At 45.8% G+C, this 16609-nt stretch overlaps 1 protein-coding gene across 1 annotated transcript in view; it reads left to right on the top strand.

Annotated features, from left to right (window-relative positions):
• Nucleotides 1-1319: 1319 nt before the first annotated feature.
• Nucleotides 1320-16609, top strand: part of PHLPP1 (PH domain and leucine rich repeat protein phosphatase 1) — a 203883-nt gene continuing 188593 nt past the window's right edge. Inside the window, exon 1 of the mRNA XM_090039305.1 lies at nt 1320-2415. Within this exon, the coding sequence (XP_089895431.1) occupies nt 1320-2415 (1096 nt within the window). The remainder of the gene's footprint in view (nt 2416-16609) is intronic.

The raw sequence follows: 16609 nt of genomic DNA, 5'->3' as shown, positions 1-16609 counted from the left end.
GATCTACTTTATATTACTCACAGGACCTTACAGTGAGCAATATAGAGTGAGAACTGCATTGTCAAAGTTGAAACATCTAATAGACAAAACATAAAAAATTATTGGCATATAGGTTGTAGCCATGTTGGTCTAAAAAGCAGAAGCAGACAAAACTCTCGGACTAGAAGCAGTATCTTTTATTAGAACAAAACTTTGAACCTAAAAGCTTGCAAAGAAAATTTTTGCTACTATTTACTTGGTCTAATAAGATATTGCCTCTAGCCCAAGTTTTGTCTGCCTCAAAAATTATTGCCAAACAAAACTCTCAGGCGAGAGGTGGTATCTTTTATTAGACTGACTAAATAGTAGCAGAAAAATTTCTCTTTGCAAGCTTGAGTCCAAACACCCTTGTCAGGCTGAGGAAAACCCAAAGATTGTAAAAGTTCTCCCAGGTAGAAAAGAAACTTCATTTTGCACAGGGGAGGTAAAGGATGGACGTTTTTTCCCCTTGGTTCCTGAGTCCTTTCGAGGGAGTTGCTCTGTGATCTGTTTGCCTCCATTTCTTACACCTACATGGCCACAACCTATATCCCTCAAAAGTGTACATTTTGTTAGTCTAATAAAGATATCTAGTAAAATAAAATATTGTAAATCTTGTTGGTCTAATAAAAAATATCACCTAAGTCCACGAGCCCCGATCGCTTTTTTCCTGTAAACCAATACGGTTGCAACCTGGGTACCATCGTACATTTTGAGTGCTTTTACTATCATGGCTGGTGAATTGTACAAGGGTTGAAATGAGTGTACAAATAAGATAATTATTGTACACCTGGCAACAGATGGGAGGGGAGGGGAGGGTCCAGCTCCCTGCAAAGCCAGGACTGCTTTTGAGAGACAAGGTTCTTTGAATAAATTGGAGATCTTTTATTAGACCAACTAAAATAGTTGGAAAAATTCTTCGCAAGTACGAGCACTGTTTGTCAGGCGGAGGAAGCATCTGCCGCTGGTCCGTGCTCTGCCTGGATGGAACAGAAAAGAAACCAAGGACTCGTGGGGGAGGAGCGCATCGCTCTCAGACCAGCCCCCACCAACGAAGAGTTGGAAAAAGTTTTTCTTTGCGGGTACAAAAACCCTTCGGACAGGCGAAGAAAACGCCTGCAGCTGGCTTGAGCTCTGCCCGGACGGAACAGAAAGGAAGCCAAGGGCTTGGGAGACGCAAGTGGGCTCGGGCTCGGGGGGAGCGGAAACGCCGCCTCAGCCAAGACGCGGGAAGGACGCGCCTACATCCCCAGCGCCCCCCGCCCCGCCCCTAAGTGCGCATGCGCATGGCGGAGGGCGGCATGGCGTCACCCCAAGGCGGGGGCCGCTACATATTCATGAGCCCCCACGCGGAGGGGGCGGGGCCGGGCGAGGGAGGCGGCCGGAACCCTAATGGCGCTGGCGACAGCTGGGCAGCGGCGCTGAGGCGTGGAGCGCGGAACGCGGCGACAGCGCCGGAATGTTCGCGGCCGCCTCGTAATCCCCCGGCGGAACGCAGCGCCGCCCGGCCTTCCACGCCCCGCCCCCGCACCCAGCCGCCAGCCGCGGCCATGGAGCCCGCGCGGGAGCAGCAGCTGCAGCCTGAGCCGGGCAAAGCCGCCGCCGCCGTGGCCCCGCGCAAGAGGCGAGGGGCGGCCGGGGGCTCGGCGCTGGCGGGCGGCGGCGCCAACTCGCTGCTGCTGCGGCGGGGGCGCCTGAAGAGGAACCTGTCGGCCGCGCCGGCCACCCGCAGCCTGGACAGGAAGGCGGCGGGGCTGAAGCCGGCCCGGCAGCTGCAGCCGCTGCCGGCGCCCGAGCGGGACTGGGTGCGGCGGGACCTGCAGCGGGGCTGCGTGCACGTCTGCGAGCGCCGCAGCGGCGCCGGCCCGCGCCCCGTGCTCTGCACGCTGGACACCACGGCGGCCCAGGTGGCGGCCCGGCTGGGCGGCGGCTGCGGGGCCGTGCGGGTGCCGGGGGAGCCGCGCGGCCGCCGCCCCGCCGGGCCGCGCTCGCTGCCCGGCCCCGAGCTGTACGCTGCGGGGCCGCCGCGCTCCTGCCCCTCGCTGCTGGGCGAGCTGTCGGACAGCGACGGCTTCAGCCTCAGCCCCGGCAGCGCCTCCGGGCGCCTGGACGCCTACAGCAGCGCCGCCTCGTCCGCCTCGTCCTCTTCCTCCGAGGAGCTGGAGGCCGAGGCGCCGCCGCCGCCCCCGCCGCCCCCGCGCCCGGCCGAGCTGCCCGCGCCCGAGGGGGCGCTGTATGTGCAGCTGCACGGCGAGACCAGCCGCCGCCTGGAGGCCCACGAGCGGCCCCTGCAGATCCAGAACGACTACCTCTCGCAGCTCGGCTTCCGCGACCTGTGGCGGGTGCAGGAGGAGGGCCTGGACCCCGAGACCGGCTGCCTCATCCGCTTCTATGCAGGTCAGCACCGCCGCCGGGCTCGGGCCGGGGGGGAGGAGGGGCTCGCGCCTCGCCTCGATTCGTCTCGCCTCTGCCAGGTTAAGAGACCCCGAGGGTGGCACAGTGCAGGAGACGGCACGCAGCCGCCCGAGGAGCGAGGCTGCGGGAAGTGGAGGGTAGACCCCTGAAACTCCCTCCCTGGGAGGCTGGTAGAGCCCTGGAGCAGGTCCAGAGCAGTGGTGCCTATTCTCCATCCTTAGGGGATTTAAGGTTGAAGCCTGGGTTGGGGGGGTCCTGCTTTGAGCTGGAGAGTCGCTCTAGGTGGCCTCCTGAGGCCTTTCCCCAGCCAGATTTTCTGTGGGTCTAATGCATCTCGTGGGAGGAGACCCTCCTCTCGGGGGAGATTGCAAAGCGGGAATCCATAGTGTCAAGAGCGTTTTGACCTGTTGAGGTCTTCCCGTGGTCTTGGCAACAGAAGAAGGGCTCCATTCTTTTTCCCTACTCAAAACTCTAGTGAAAAACTGCAAAATGCTTTCAAAGGGGCACCTCGAATTTCTTGAGGGTGCGTCAAGGCTTAAGGGGTGCTGTTCTGTGGTCAAAGTGTTGTACGTCTGCATGTGCAGTTACCACCCCTCCCTTCCCCAACCTGTGGGCAGACTAGTAATTCCCATCTCCAAAAGCTTGTCACCTTTATCTGGCCTACCAGACTTTCCCCCCCCTTTTTATTTCTAAAAGGAAAAATGAAACTTTATTTTATTCCCTGCGCAACAGAAATAGACCCAAGGGAAAAAAAAAGCTGGCACTGATTCTGGGGCCAGACTCCAGACACTAGCAGCCTGGAGGTGAATTTTTGCAAGGTTGCCCCAAAAAGCCTTCATTAGCCAAAGGTGGGGTATGTTTCTGCTGTGTCCACTAACTACACTGTGAATTTTTGTGATTATCTATCCCCACCTCCTTTTTATGAATCTGAGTTTTGTCCACATCCTGCATGATGTTTGGATCCAGAAGGTTGCCTTGCGATGTGTTCCTTTCTATAAGAGCATATTTGACATTTGCCCTTCAGGTTTGAATTGGTTGTAAGGTATTGCATTTTTGTGGAAGTGCACTTGTCTTTCTCTGTTAGATTCACAATGGAAGCTTGTCTTTCTAATATACGTTTGCATAATAGCAGTTAGTTTCTTCTTGGTTTAGCAGAGCTGTCTGCTGGACTTGGCTTTGAACCATTTATTTGACTTGCCTTTGGGTCCCTAATTTACAAGGTTAGAGAAATGGGTAGCAAAGGTGAACTGTCGAACTGAACCACTTTGGTCGGCTAGCACTTGCACAGGTTAGCAGCAGGAGCTTACGACTTGAGCAACTTAGCGACAGCATTTAGTTCCCAGAAATACATTTGTGTTAGTTTGGGAAGCAATTATGTTTATGTAGCAGTGGGGTTTTATTGAAGAAAATAAAGTGTAGAAGTATATCTATCAAAACTCTTGGTCAGGTACCCAAATTTCAATACAGGCAGACAAGGTTCTTTGGGTAAATATGGTATCTTTTATTAGATCAACTAGGTGAAGGGGTGAGGGGGGGGATAGAAGTTGTAACAATGTTAATTTTATAACTGTACAGAATTTTGTATTTCTGAGGCTGTTAGTTACTTAGTGTAAAACATGTTATAGTGTTGCAGAGTTGCTTTATATTTCCTGACCCATCTGTTTCCTTGAAGAAGGAAAACTGTGCACAGTTTCTGTGAGAACTGAATTTATTTATGTGTACAAGTGTGTGTGCATGTGTACTTGATACTATTGTTAGGTGTTGAGTGAGAATGACATCTTCTCCCCATCTTGGCATTACCACTCGAAGACCTGACTACTTTCTTCCTGCTCTGTATTGCAGTCCAGCAGCTTTCTGTATCCTAGTGAATGTAAAATAAAGACTTCTGAGGTAGAGGAGAAGATAATAATGTACGAGCCTGTAGTCACCTGCTTTCTTTAAGTTTCCTTGTTGTCATACTGTAGGGTGCCGTATTATTTAGTTCATGAGTTGACTGGGAGGGGAGGGGTGCAATGAAAAAGTCACTAACAGCTCTTGCTGTCAGGTGGTGATGGTGGTCTGAATGTTTTTCAGCTGTGCTAATAGGGGGTAGAATTCAGCAGATGTTCTTGATGGGAATATTACTTTTATAAATTAATTATTTCCACTCCCACAGTGAAGTGGGAACGTGCAAGCTTGTTTATAAAATGCAGTAGTAACTGTCTGCATTTTTCTTTTAAGAAGAATTCACACTTTGAATAAAAGAGTCTTAAATGTACTCAAGAGCCTTTTATTCTTGTGTTCAAATCTATTTGCTATACCTAGTTGGTATTATAAAAAGATGTGTATGTATACACACTCCTAAATACATGTATCTTTTTATAAACATATGCATATGATAAGCATAGAATGCTAGAGTTAAAATTTTAAAGTAATTGTTTATTAGTATAATATACTACGTGTCATGAAGATAAAGGATAACAGCTTGAGTAAGCTGAATTTCCTGACTTTAAAAACAATTGAATTTTGTGAAATACAATTCACAGTTGATACTGTGATAGTTTGGGAAGCAGTTAACCCCACTACTGCATAAACATTTAACTGCTTCCCAAACTAATATGATATTTCATAATTGAATGTTGTGAAATATCATATCATGCATCAGATTGGAAAATACTTTGCGTTTGAATTATGCAGCCTCATTTTGACTAGCCTACCTTTTGGGGGGATTTTGTTCAAGTGTGTCTTTAAAAAAAACAAACAAAAAACAACCTCTTTTTTGAAACTCCTATTTCAGAACACTGTTTATGATTAAAGCATGAAATCTCTATCATAAGGCATTTGTAACAGAATGGCTGCCCAAGCCAATTCTGAGATGGAGTGCTGGATGATATTTAATTGTACTGGACTTATGAAAACAGGTGTAATATAAGCAACAGAGGTGAAAAGGCCAGACCCACTGCTTGGGGCCAGACCAGCAAAAACTAGCATTTGAGTTGCTGAATTCCTCCTTGTTGCTTTTCTGTTCCCTTGCCATGAGGGGAGTGGGAAAAGGAGGTGCATCTAGGCTGTCACGCGAGATATGCTGGCAGGAGTAAGCAGATGTGTTTATAAATGAGCTTTATCAGTGTCCTGAGGAATGCTCTAAAATAGTGTATTCTGTCCATCTTTCTACAGGTGATTGTCCCAATGAATGGAGGAGTTCTGTTGCTATGGCCACAGTTTTCTGCAAAATGACTCCTGTAGGCTTTAGGAATTTGGGGTTTGTTTTGCTATAAAGTGAGAGAAACTTAGACTGATTTCTCTCTCTGTGCTCTACAAATAATGTTTGCCTTTTCCTTCATGTATGTTCATCCCTGGCCATGTCTTATCTTTTGGCTTCCTTGATATCCCTAAAACTGTGCATTGCCAGAAACATTTCTGTACAAAGTGAAGTTAAGATGTAACCTATGGGGCTACCAGGCCAAAATATAGTATTCTGTATGTCAAACAGGCTGCATAATATAGAGAGAACCTGGGGATCATCAAATCTTAAAATGATCCTGCTAATTCTGGAGCATTATAAAATCTGTGTTTTTCTAAAACCAAATGCTTAAAAGATGTTTGGAGGTATGTAGGAAAGGAGGGCAAGCAATTGACTATATTTTATCCCTTTTAAAAATGTTGAAAACTTTTGGGTTGGGGGGGAATATGAGATGAATTATAGTTTGTTTATAGTTCACCAGTATCCTCTCTCTATATGCATTTTTTCTTTGGAATGATAGCTTTTAGTGAAATGAGTGAAATGAAGACTTGTCACCTGACATTTTCTTTTTTTATGGTAAAATACATTGTGCTAAAGAAAAATTTGATTTCACCTTCCCCTGCCCCCTTCATTTTGTTAGCTCTCTTCTAGTTTACTCATCTCTCTCTTTCTGCGTGCTTATTCCTCATTTTAAGGGAGCTTCACCAGGGTCCTATGAAAGTGTTTGACTTGTTCACTGTTTTTTTTTTTTTTTTTCTTGAGATCTTACACAGCTAAAGCTGTTGGAGTGAAATAACAGTCAAGGGCCTGATCCTTCTTCTTTTGACTTCAGTGTGAGCAGGATCAGGCATTAGTGACTAGTCATGCATGTAACTGCATGCTTTGTGGGAGTCTATTTTTAACAAAGACTTCCTTTCCTTAACATTTGAAATATTAAGTCTTAATGTAAAAGGATATGGTTAAATAGCTTTCTACTGAGGTATTCTTCTACTTGACTGTGGAACTTCATAAGAATCCGCAGGGCAGTTATTGTTGTGGTGGTGTAACTGGGAGACCAATTAGATCAGGCTTGCCAAATTATTCCTCAAACCATAAGAGTCGCTGTGATTCAGTGTGCTTCTTGAGCACAAATGATATAATATCCCTTACTGCTATGTAAAAAAAAAAAACAAAAAAAAAAACAACTATCTTGTGAAACATAATGTGTCCCAGTAGGCTTAACTGCTTAAAATTTGAATATAGAGAAAAATGTTTCTAGTACAAGCACAATGTAAAAATGAAGAGACCAGCGTAGGGTTTAGTGTCTTGCTTGAGACTCCAGGTCATAGAAAGTGTAAGAGGGTTGTATTTTAAATTATTCGGGACTTCCTCTTGAACTGTGTAAGCCATGTACATCTTGAAATTTGATTTTTGCAAAGTTGTTTTATTACAACTAGCATTTTGGGGCCTGCTGAAAGGTTGACAGGACTTCTGGCTCTGTTCCATCTTGAGCATCACTCAGCCTGCTGGTTTCCAGTGTGGAGGGCCCCATATTGTTGGTGTCACCAAATGTATCACTTTTCAGTGAGGAGATTTGCCTACAGGTATAATACTGAGAGATGTCAGTTGTAATTAGGAACCTCAATTTCACACAGAGTTGTCAGACTTTATTTGGAAAAAGTGCTGCTTGCCCACATGACCTTTCAGAAAGTTATGAGAAAAATGGGTTTGGCTTTGTATTGAAATCCATTTTATGCAAAATGTCAGTCTTCCTGTCCTTGCCTCAGTTTGGGAAAATTTAAGACACTGGGGTCAAGTGGAATGATTTGATTAGATTAAAAGAATGATCAGGAAGTGATGTAACACTAACCTTTCTAGCTATGTAGTTGGGGAAAGAAGTTTGGACCCGTAGGGTGCCTTAATTAATCAAGTCTGCTGGAGTGTGGCAATTACCGTCAGCGTTTCAAAATGGTGGTGTGGCACATTTTAACTAAACCTCAGTTGAGCTTTAGCCATAGTGGCCCTGCTGCCATTTTGATGTGCAGGGATACTGATGCACAAGATGCTCCAAGCACTTTAATTAGCACCCCCCCCTTCCAGAGCACATGTATGAACACCCTTAATAACGCATCAGAGTTTCCTAGGCATTGTAACTCTATGGTCCTTCTAGGATTGATTCTCAACCAGGCTGATGAAGCAGCTTGGGCTTCCTAGGGATCATCTGAAGGGTGCTGCAGGAAGTGTGAGGAGATTAAACAGATAAGGGCAGGCTCAGGCTCCAGGTATGAGCAGCTAAGCCGGGGTGGGCAAAATACGGCCCATGGGCTGGATCCTGCCCATGAGGCCATTCTATCTGGCCTGCTGGACCCCTAAAATTTTGGAAAATTAATATTTATCTGCCCATGGTTCCTGTCAGAAATGACAGGAACCAAGAGCAGTAGGACTCTGGGGAAGCCTGGTGGTCTGTCACAGCAGTAGGGCCTGCTTGGCCCCACCCCCCCAGCCAGAAACCCCAGCTGGAGCTTCTGGCCTGGGACTATGTGGCTGCCCCTGCACCAGAACTGCAGGTAAGGGGGGGGGGGGAGGACTCTGGGGAACAGTGGCCCAGGGAAAAGCTGAGTGTGGGGAGGGAAAAGCGACCCCATGCCTGACGCCCTGCCCTGCATCATGGCTCATGCTCCCTGTTGTAGCCACTTATAATCTGCACGTGGCTGTCCCAAGCAGACACAGGCAGCCCCATGTGGGCTGCAAGTGGCTGCAGTGTGCGGTGTTGGGTACGGAGTGGATGAAGGGTCACTTCCCCCTCACCCACACTCAGCACCAGCTTGTAACCCAGCCCCACTACCAGCCTGGGCCCCGTGCCGGCTCCAGGTTTGGCCGTCTGGGTTGCGCCACAGCAGCAGCTGCGGCCCGCCCGCTTGCTGCATCAGGCAGTGTTTTCCACTGTTGCCTGTCGGCTGCCCAGTGTTCAAGCTCTGGGCAGGCAGCAGCAGCTAACACTGCCCAGCGTGGCAAGTGGGGGGGTGGGGGCTGCAGCTGCTGCTGCTGTGCGCAGCCCTGACGGGTGAGCCTGGAGCTGGTGGTGCCCAGGCTGACTGGGGGCAGGTTACAAGCTAGTGCTGAGTGTGTGGGGGGGGAAAAGCGGCTCCTCGCTCTCTCTGTGGCTGGCGCCCCACGCTGTAGCCACTTGCAGCCTGCGTGGGGCTGCCTGTGCTTGTTCCAGACAGCCCCATGTGGGCTGCAAGCGCCTGCAGTAGGGAGTGCTGGCCACAGGGCAGGTGAGGGGCCGCTTTTCCCTGTGCTCAGCACCAGCTTCTTCCTTGCCAGCAAGCAGGAGGTTGGGGCTGTGCACTGTCCCCCGCCTGTACCACGGGGCTAGGGGGCACTGGGAGTGAGCAGGTGCAGGAGCCAGCAGGAGCACGGGGCCTGCATTGGTGTCCCGGGGCCAGTGCCGGCAGGGCCCAGAGTAGGGTGGCAGGAGTGTAGGGTCCCAGCTGGCAGGGCTGTATGGAGTCAGGCCAGCTTCCCCCTCTTTCTGCTGGTGCAGCCCAGCCTGGCTCCACAGACCCCTGCCAGCCTGGGCGCTACCAGTGCTGGCCCTGGGACATTGGTCCCAAGATGGTGACCAGGGCGTGGGACACCTGTCAAAGGATGGGGCTACCTATGCAGCCCTCAACAGCCTGCCAAAACTGAGTAAGTGGCCCTCTGACTGAAATAATTGCCCGCCCCTGAGCTAAGCAGACAAGAGCCGGCTCAGGCTCTCTGCCTGGCCACTCCCCTGCCTCCACTGTCTGGCCCCTCTGCAAGGAGATAAGCACTGTAGTAAATTAATTAGTATTTGAAGTTTAGTGCTGCTTATTTTGCAGAAGGTGCCTCAAGTCTGAAAATGCTGAGAACCACTATTCTAGGGTGTGGAATTGTCTAGACTAAGGTTGATAAAGGTACGGACCATGGGGCTCCTTCTGGCATCTGATGCTGAATTATGTCATATGGAGCCCCACTGGGGATGTGTGCTGGTAAGAGAGGGGCATGTGATGCACCCATCCCCACAGTAGTTAATGCTGTACCACTCACCCTGCTGCCAGAGATGGGTATGGTTCTGGCCTGGGGGGCCAAGAGAGTTTGTCATCCCTGGTGTAGATTTGTGTGTGTTAGAGGGTGGGCATCACAAAACAAAAAGGTTGCCTTACTTCATAATAAAGGTAACAAATAACTGCACATAAGCTTTCGTAAATGTTCTTGCTCCTTTCTTACAAACCCTTAGTCTTAATTAAAGTCAGCAAACAGGTCTGTTTAAAAGTCTCTTCTAGACTTTGAGAAAAGGATCTTTGGATTTTGGAGCACTGTTTGGTGTAATGTACAGGTAATTATTTTTTTTTCTTTTAATGCATGCTATTGAGAAGGAAAGGTTATGGGTGTGAGGATTTAATTAAAAATTTGAGAATCAAGGCCTGTAAAGAGAAGCAAGTTCTAGCTGTAAGGTGCTATGTTCTTTTTTTCCACTCTGTCCTCCTACCTTGAGGTAGGTTTTATTTACATTTTAGTGATTGAAACTAATGTATCCTATTGATCATGTATTGCATGTAGTAGGAAGAAACCTTCATAATCCCTCATCAATGAGAAGCCAGACTTTATTAATCATTCAGTGTGCTTAAATCAAAACACTTCACTTCTCTAGCGTGGCCAGGATGAGCCATCTCCAACATTTATTTTCCTGTGGGCAAGTTAGAAGAATAGAATTATTGTTGGTTTGCTGCTCTGGTTCAATGCATTTTGTGTGAGATTTGCATCTGTTTTGTGGTCTGTTGGCTGTTCCCATCCTGTTCAAGTGAAGTCTGTGTAAAGTGAGATTGAGGTTCTAGTGCAGTGGTGCTGACCTATTGTTATGTGAGGCTCCACTCAGTGCCGATTTAGCTCAGGAGTCATTTAAATAGTGTTACTCAGGGAGCCACAACAACATCCACAGCTCTGTGTGAATTGTGGCATATACTCCAGTTTGAATGAGAGAGAAACTACTGGACATCTGCACAGTCTACCAGGGAAAAATACTTTAAAAAACCAGTGAATGTATGCAGTGTGTTGTTCATGATTGCAGGAAAGACCTATCCAATATATGCAGGAATAGAAGAACAAAAAAACCCAAACCAAAGCAAAACAACCTTTTAATAACATTTTCTGCAAAGAGCCTTAGATAAATTGAAGAGTCAGTGCCTGACTATCAGTAGGGCTATATCATCTATGAAGGCCTTTGAAATGGAGGTGAAGGAGGAAGCAAGCTGATAACATTGGAATGCTGATGTAACTTGCATACTTGTTGGTATATAACAGCTGTAAGTACAATGGGACTTACAGCTCCCAATTCTGGCATACACTTGGCCAGCTTCCATTACATAAGTACATTTGAAGTCCGGACATGATAAATCTCACCAGGGAGGCTACATTCCAGTACTTAGAATGGAAGTTGGAATGTTTGTGCGTTGAATTCTACTACTGAATGTGGTATTCCATAGTATGTCGTCTTTGCCCCCCATGTTTTTTCAAGCCTTTCTGCATTCTAAATGTCACTGATACACAGACTGAACATCCTCTGTTTCAGAAAGCAGTAGCTGTGGAAAGCTAATGCCTAAGCTCCCTCGTGGTGGTGGTGGTATACCTAAAAACCCTAAGTGCCATTTAAAACATCTGTCTGTTCAGTGAGAAGACCCACAATCTGTCAGTATTCTAAAGTTATACTCATTGAAGCTGCTAGCAGCAGTACAAAAAAGCTAAAGCCTTGATCCGAATCAGTGTTGGGCACTGATTTGTGCTTTACTGTCCTCAGAAGTATTTATTGCTTTATTGGTTTATTAGACAACATAGAGGAAGCTTCTTTATTATGTAAATAGTTCTTTTTGAAGGGGAACTGTAGGGAGTACTTCTAGGTGTTGTAAAAGGCTGCCACTTACACATTTTCATTGGTCTCCCATTTTCTTATCACATTTTTGTAAGCATTAGAAATCTACAAGGACACTTCCTGCGAGATTAAACCTGTTAGTTTTGTGGTAAAGTTTCACCTGAAAATACCTTAATGTCCTTTTGTTTGTTTGAGTTAAAGGGACAAGAGTTTGAGTAAACTGATTTGCAAGGTATTTTATCCCTTGAGAATTCTAGAAATCCAGTTTACTTGACTGTGCATTCTCCTTGGCTCTAGGCAGTGAACATCAGTGGAAAGAAATCTCTTTATAGTCCCTTTCACTTCAGTTCATGAGGATGAAGCATATTTGGAGTTCAGAAATTGTTAGAATGTTTTGCTGCTGTTGTTATATGGTATTGTCTGGCATGTTACAGCAGGTAAAGCCAGGTGTACATGTGTTGTGGATTTTGTAGGCAGCCTTCCTAGGTTTTAGACTTCATAAAACCTAAGGTTAGGGCCAAGAGTATGCCCTTTAAGTATGCCTGTACTGAACAGCCGTTGCAAGTACTATTAAGGTGTTGAAATTGGGAACTGTGTTAACTGTTAAGCTTAAACATGAATTTTTGGCAAAATCTTTCTTTGCTTTAACTGTAACCTGTTTTGACCCTTGAGGTGTGTTCCAATGCCTATAGAAACTAAATTGGGTGAGCAGACCAAAGGAGCCTTCTGTGTTGGCGTATTTTGAAGTTCTGGTTTCTGACGGCTAACTTGGCAGTTGTGCAGTTCCAGCATCCTGCTTTTTGAGAGACTTGCCTGAGAAATGTGAGCCACTTCATCCCAGTCATTTAAGTGACTTGGTGTTTAAAAAAAGGTAATGCCTGTTCAGTTAGTGGATCTTGAATAGGTTTGGCTACAGGATGAATGTTGAGAATTTAAGGTTTCAGGATACTTTTTGCTTGGGAGATCTGTCGAGTTTCTCCCTCCTCCCCTCTGCAAAGCAGACTCATTCCCACCCAGATTAGTCAGGAGACTGTTAGTGAGGGTTCTTGTCTGAGATTTGGGAGACCAGGTTTCAGTCCAGTGCCTGAGATGGGTGCTCTCTGAGCTGTTGACTGTTCTGGGATGGGAATGGTGAGTGGCCCCTCTCATTTGGGGTGGGGGGAATAATCTTCCTCCCCAGACCTGAGAAGCTTTCCTAATATATTTGACCAAAAACTTCTGGTGTTGATGAATTGGTGCTTCCTAGTGAAAATTTCACCAACTTTATTATTCAGGTACTCCTTCAGAAGTTTTGGAACTGGAAGGTGATGGCAGCTACAGTAGGAGGATACTTTCCATGAGATGCCATCATTCCTTTGTTCAGCTTGCAAGAACTTTTTAATTGAGGCTCTTGCCCTTCAAATGTATTGTGTGTGGTGTAGCACTTGTTCTCTAAAAGTAGACCTCTGTCACATTTTAAATTAGTAGTTTTCAAATGTCTCAGCCAGGACTAAATCTTCATGAACTACTGTTGTTTTAAAAATTGGAGGTGGCTTAAGTAGCAACCACCTCAAATGTGAGTGGCTATTTTGTGGCATAACGGTAGGGCTAAATATACTTATTTCTTGTTGCCACAAAGCAAGCTGTAGTACATTAATTGCATTATACATGAGGAATATCCTCACTTTTTTGCAGTGGTAGGACAGTAGCTACATTCCACCAGCAAGATATGTATGGATTGAAACTGAGTAATAGTATTGTCCAGCGGAAAACTTGGATGGGGTAGGCTTCAGGTAGGCAGAATACATGTAACTTTCCACAGTACCTTGTCTTATTGTCCATTTTAACATACCTTGTAGGTGGAGAAATGGAAATCAGTGAGCAGCAGATAGCATCGCATGTACATTATGGCCCTTGTGTAGGCACCTTGTGGCCCGTCCTCCAAAGTGCTGTGCAGGATTGCCTGACTTGAACAATTGATTAGTTAAAAATTCCATGATATTTGGTGCCATCTGAATGGGAGACAACTAAAACACCTAGTGATCTTCAAAAAGATCACTCTTAATTCCTGGGGCAGGGGGCTGGACACAATGATCCTCTGGGGTCCCTTCCAGCCCAAAAGTTATGAAATCTATGAAAAATTGTCTTGATGCCCATCTTGCTGGGGTCATTGATCTTTCCTGCCCAAGTGCATGCGGACTAGACCCGATTGATCTGCTCTGTCCCTTACAGCCCCTAAAAACTATGAAACTTAAGAGTGTGTGTGTGTATGTAAATAACCTTCCCCTCCCCCTTGAGGTATATTGCATTCCATAAGTCAAACAAAGCTGTCTTGAAAAACATGTATTATTTGTAGGTCAAAAGAAGCCTTTACTGGGGTGAAGAATTGTTGAATTCAACAGCACAGCATGCTGTCTTTGCAAGTTACCTATTGTTGGGGAACTACAATCTCCCCCATCTGGTTTTTGTGGCCTTGAAACAAGAATAAAAATACTCCTTGCCAAATTGGGTCATGGATTTCCCATTGTGAGAATTAAGAATGACATATTACATGTTACCTAAGCCTGGATGTTACAAACTAATGCATAAGAGTTAGAATTTTCATTCCAGTTGTGTCTAATTTTGGCATTTGGGATAAGAGTGAAACCAGTACTGCAGTATTAACAGGCAGTGTGCAAATTAGGAGAGAAATTGACCACTGGTTTAAAAGTGTAATTTCATTAAGTTGTTTGTGCCAAAGTAAAATTTGGCTCTCTGAATTCTCTTGGCTGTTTGTCATTCAGGGTCTGATTCAAAGTCAGTAGGAGTATTTTAGCTGACTTCATTGCATTTTGGATTGGGTTTATAAATTTTCAGGAAAAAAAATGTTACTCTAACCCTTCCTTCCAGCACTCAAACTGCTGTGCCAAGTTCTGTTCAAATAAACAAAATTGCATAAAATCTCTAAACTTAATTAATGTTTTAGAAGCAGATTATGAAATCAAATGAAAGTTTATTTTCTGTTTATATCCAAGTCTTGATTCTTTTGACCCAAAGGGAAAGAGTTGTAAGTGAGCCCTGTAATTATGATAAAGGGAGGGCATGCTTTTACTAATGCACATTTTAGTTGAAGCCGAATCTTAACAGCATTAGAAAATAGCACTAGAATAAGACTTGTAATTGTGATTTCAGTAGCTTCAGTTGTTCAGCATGGTAATCAATCCTGTTTCCTTACTTTACAGCAGAAGAGATGCATGTTATTTTGCTTCTACTAGCTTCTTGATGCTGTTTGCAGCATGATTTTGTGCTAAAGCAAATGTAAGTAGGCAAACCAAAACTGTTCATAGATTGATTTGCCTTTTACATGGGCTGTGGATGGCCTAACTTGAAAGGTGAATGGAAACTTTTTATGGTTTTAGAATGTGAAGGTAAACAAAGGCAGTGACACAGTCTCCTAATGTGAACTTTATGTAGCAGCACTGCCGCTTTGACAGGCACTCTAGTCTTCTCATCCTGACCTCCTGAAGGTGTGTGTGTGTGTGTTTGTTGTTGTTGTTGTTGTTGTTTTTGATTATAAGCCAACTACAGCTTGACAGAAAGAAGTACTGTACTGTGTTGAGGTAATATTAAAGTTGATATAAAAACTTGTCATCTTAGCTTTTAGTTTGATTTTATTTGCATCCTGCTTGTGAGTAGAATGACTGGTCTATTGTCAGTGTGATGCAAGTGGTGCATCAGCATCCAAAGTGCCTGCTGTGTGTTTTACTCGGGAGCTACAGTGCGGAATAGAATAAAGGTCCCTCCCTATTGACCACTTGCAGCCCATTCTGTCTGTGAAACTGTCTTATACCATGCTCAGTTTCCCATGCACTAGGTATATGTATTCTATTCTGGCTGAGTGCTGATATTGACTTTCATTTTGAAAAGCTTTTGTGCTTCAGTCAAAAGGTTTTGTCAACTTTATAACTTGGGGAGTTGATTCAGCATGGTGGAATTAGATGGATGGAAAGGCATGTGGAATCTTACTGGGTAATGTGTGAAAATAATCAGGCTGATGGCACTCCCAATCTTCTCCTAGTTACACAACATAGCATGCAGTATACTGCACAAGCAAACTGGCTTGATGTGTGGATGCACCGAAGTGAAATCGGTAACCTATATGCCCTGCTTACTGATGAGAGAGTCTTTGAAACCTGTATGGTGTGTACGACACTGAATATTTCAGCCTTTTGTACCCCTTCAGTCCTGCTGCTAATGGATTTATAAGCAGGCAAGGTTCTTTGGGTAGATGTGATATCTTTTATGAGACCAACTGAGTAGCTGGAAAAAAAAATACTTTGCAAACTTTTGAGCACAATCGCCCTTCTTCAGGCACAGGGAGTCTTTTCCTGAAGAAGGATGATTGCACCTGAAAGCTTATAAAGATTTTTTTTTCCAACTATTCAGTTGGTCTCATAAAATATCATATCTACCCAAAGAACCTTGCCTGCCTATGTCCTTAGAGGCTTAGACCAACACAGCTACAACCAAAAACCCGGTGAATGTATAATGCACGTAGAAGCAGTTGGGTTGGTAAAGAGGGTGATTGTATGGTTAAAGGGTAGAGCTGAGAGGGGACATCTGGGTTTCGGTCACTTTTTGAGAGAGTCTCTTTAACTTCTCCTTAGTTGCACCTTAGTTTGTTAATAAATGGAGCACATGCAGGAATTATTTGGAATGACAAATGTCTGATTATTGAGGTAAATAAGCAAGACAGCTGATCCTTGTGGTACAGTCAGGGAAGCTTTGGGCTTTTCTGTCTTTCCTCACCATGGGAGGGGGCTAGGGGGAAGCCTAATCTTGGAGTACCAGCCCGGGGTGGCTCAGCTGTGGCTTTTATCCTTCCTTGAGCCAGGGTGGCTCAAGTTGGAGGAGGGAAGGGTGCACAGGGGAGATGTATGGTTTGCAGCTGGGTGTGGGGAGGTGGTGGAGACTTTCCCCCTGTCCCCACTTACTGTCAGCTCTAGCCCTTCTGGCCCCGACCCAGCTGAGCCCAGAGCTGTTGCGTTTGCCTGATTGGCCCCAGGGCAGTCTGCAGTGGCAGTACCCCTGGCCCAGCCATAGGTGCATTCTGATGGAGGGGT

The sequence above is a fragment of the Crocodylus siamensis genome, chromosome 3 (assembly GCF_052110815.1).
Source record: "Crocodylus siamensis isolate JL-2025a chromosome 3, ASM5211081v1, whole genome shotgun sequence".
Taxonomy (NCBI): domain Eukaryota; kingdom Metazoa; phylum Chordata; order Crocodylia; family Crocodylidae; genus Crocodylus; species Crocodylus siamensis.
The sequence above is the reverse complement of the archived record's forward strand: the minus strand, read 5'-3'. Positions and strand labels throughout refer to the sequence as shown.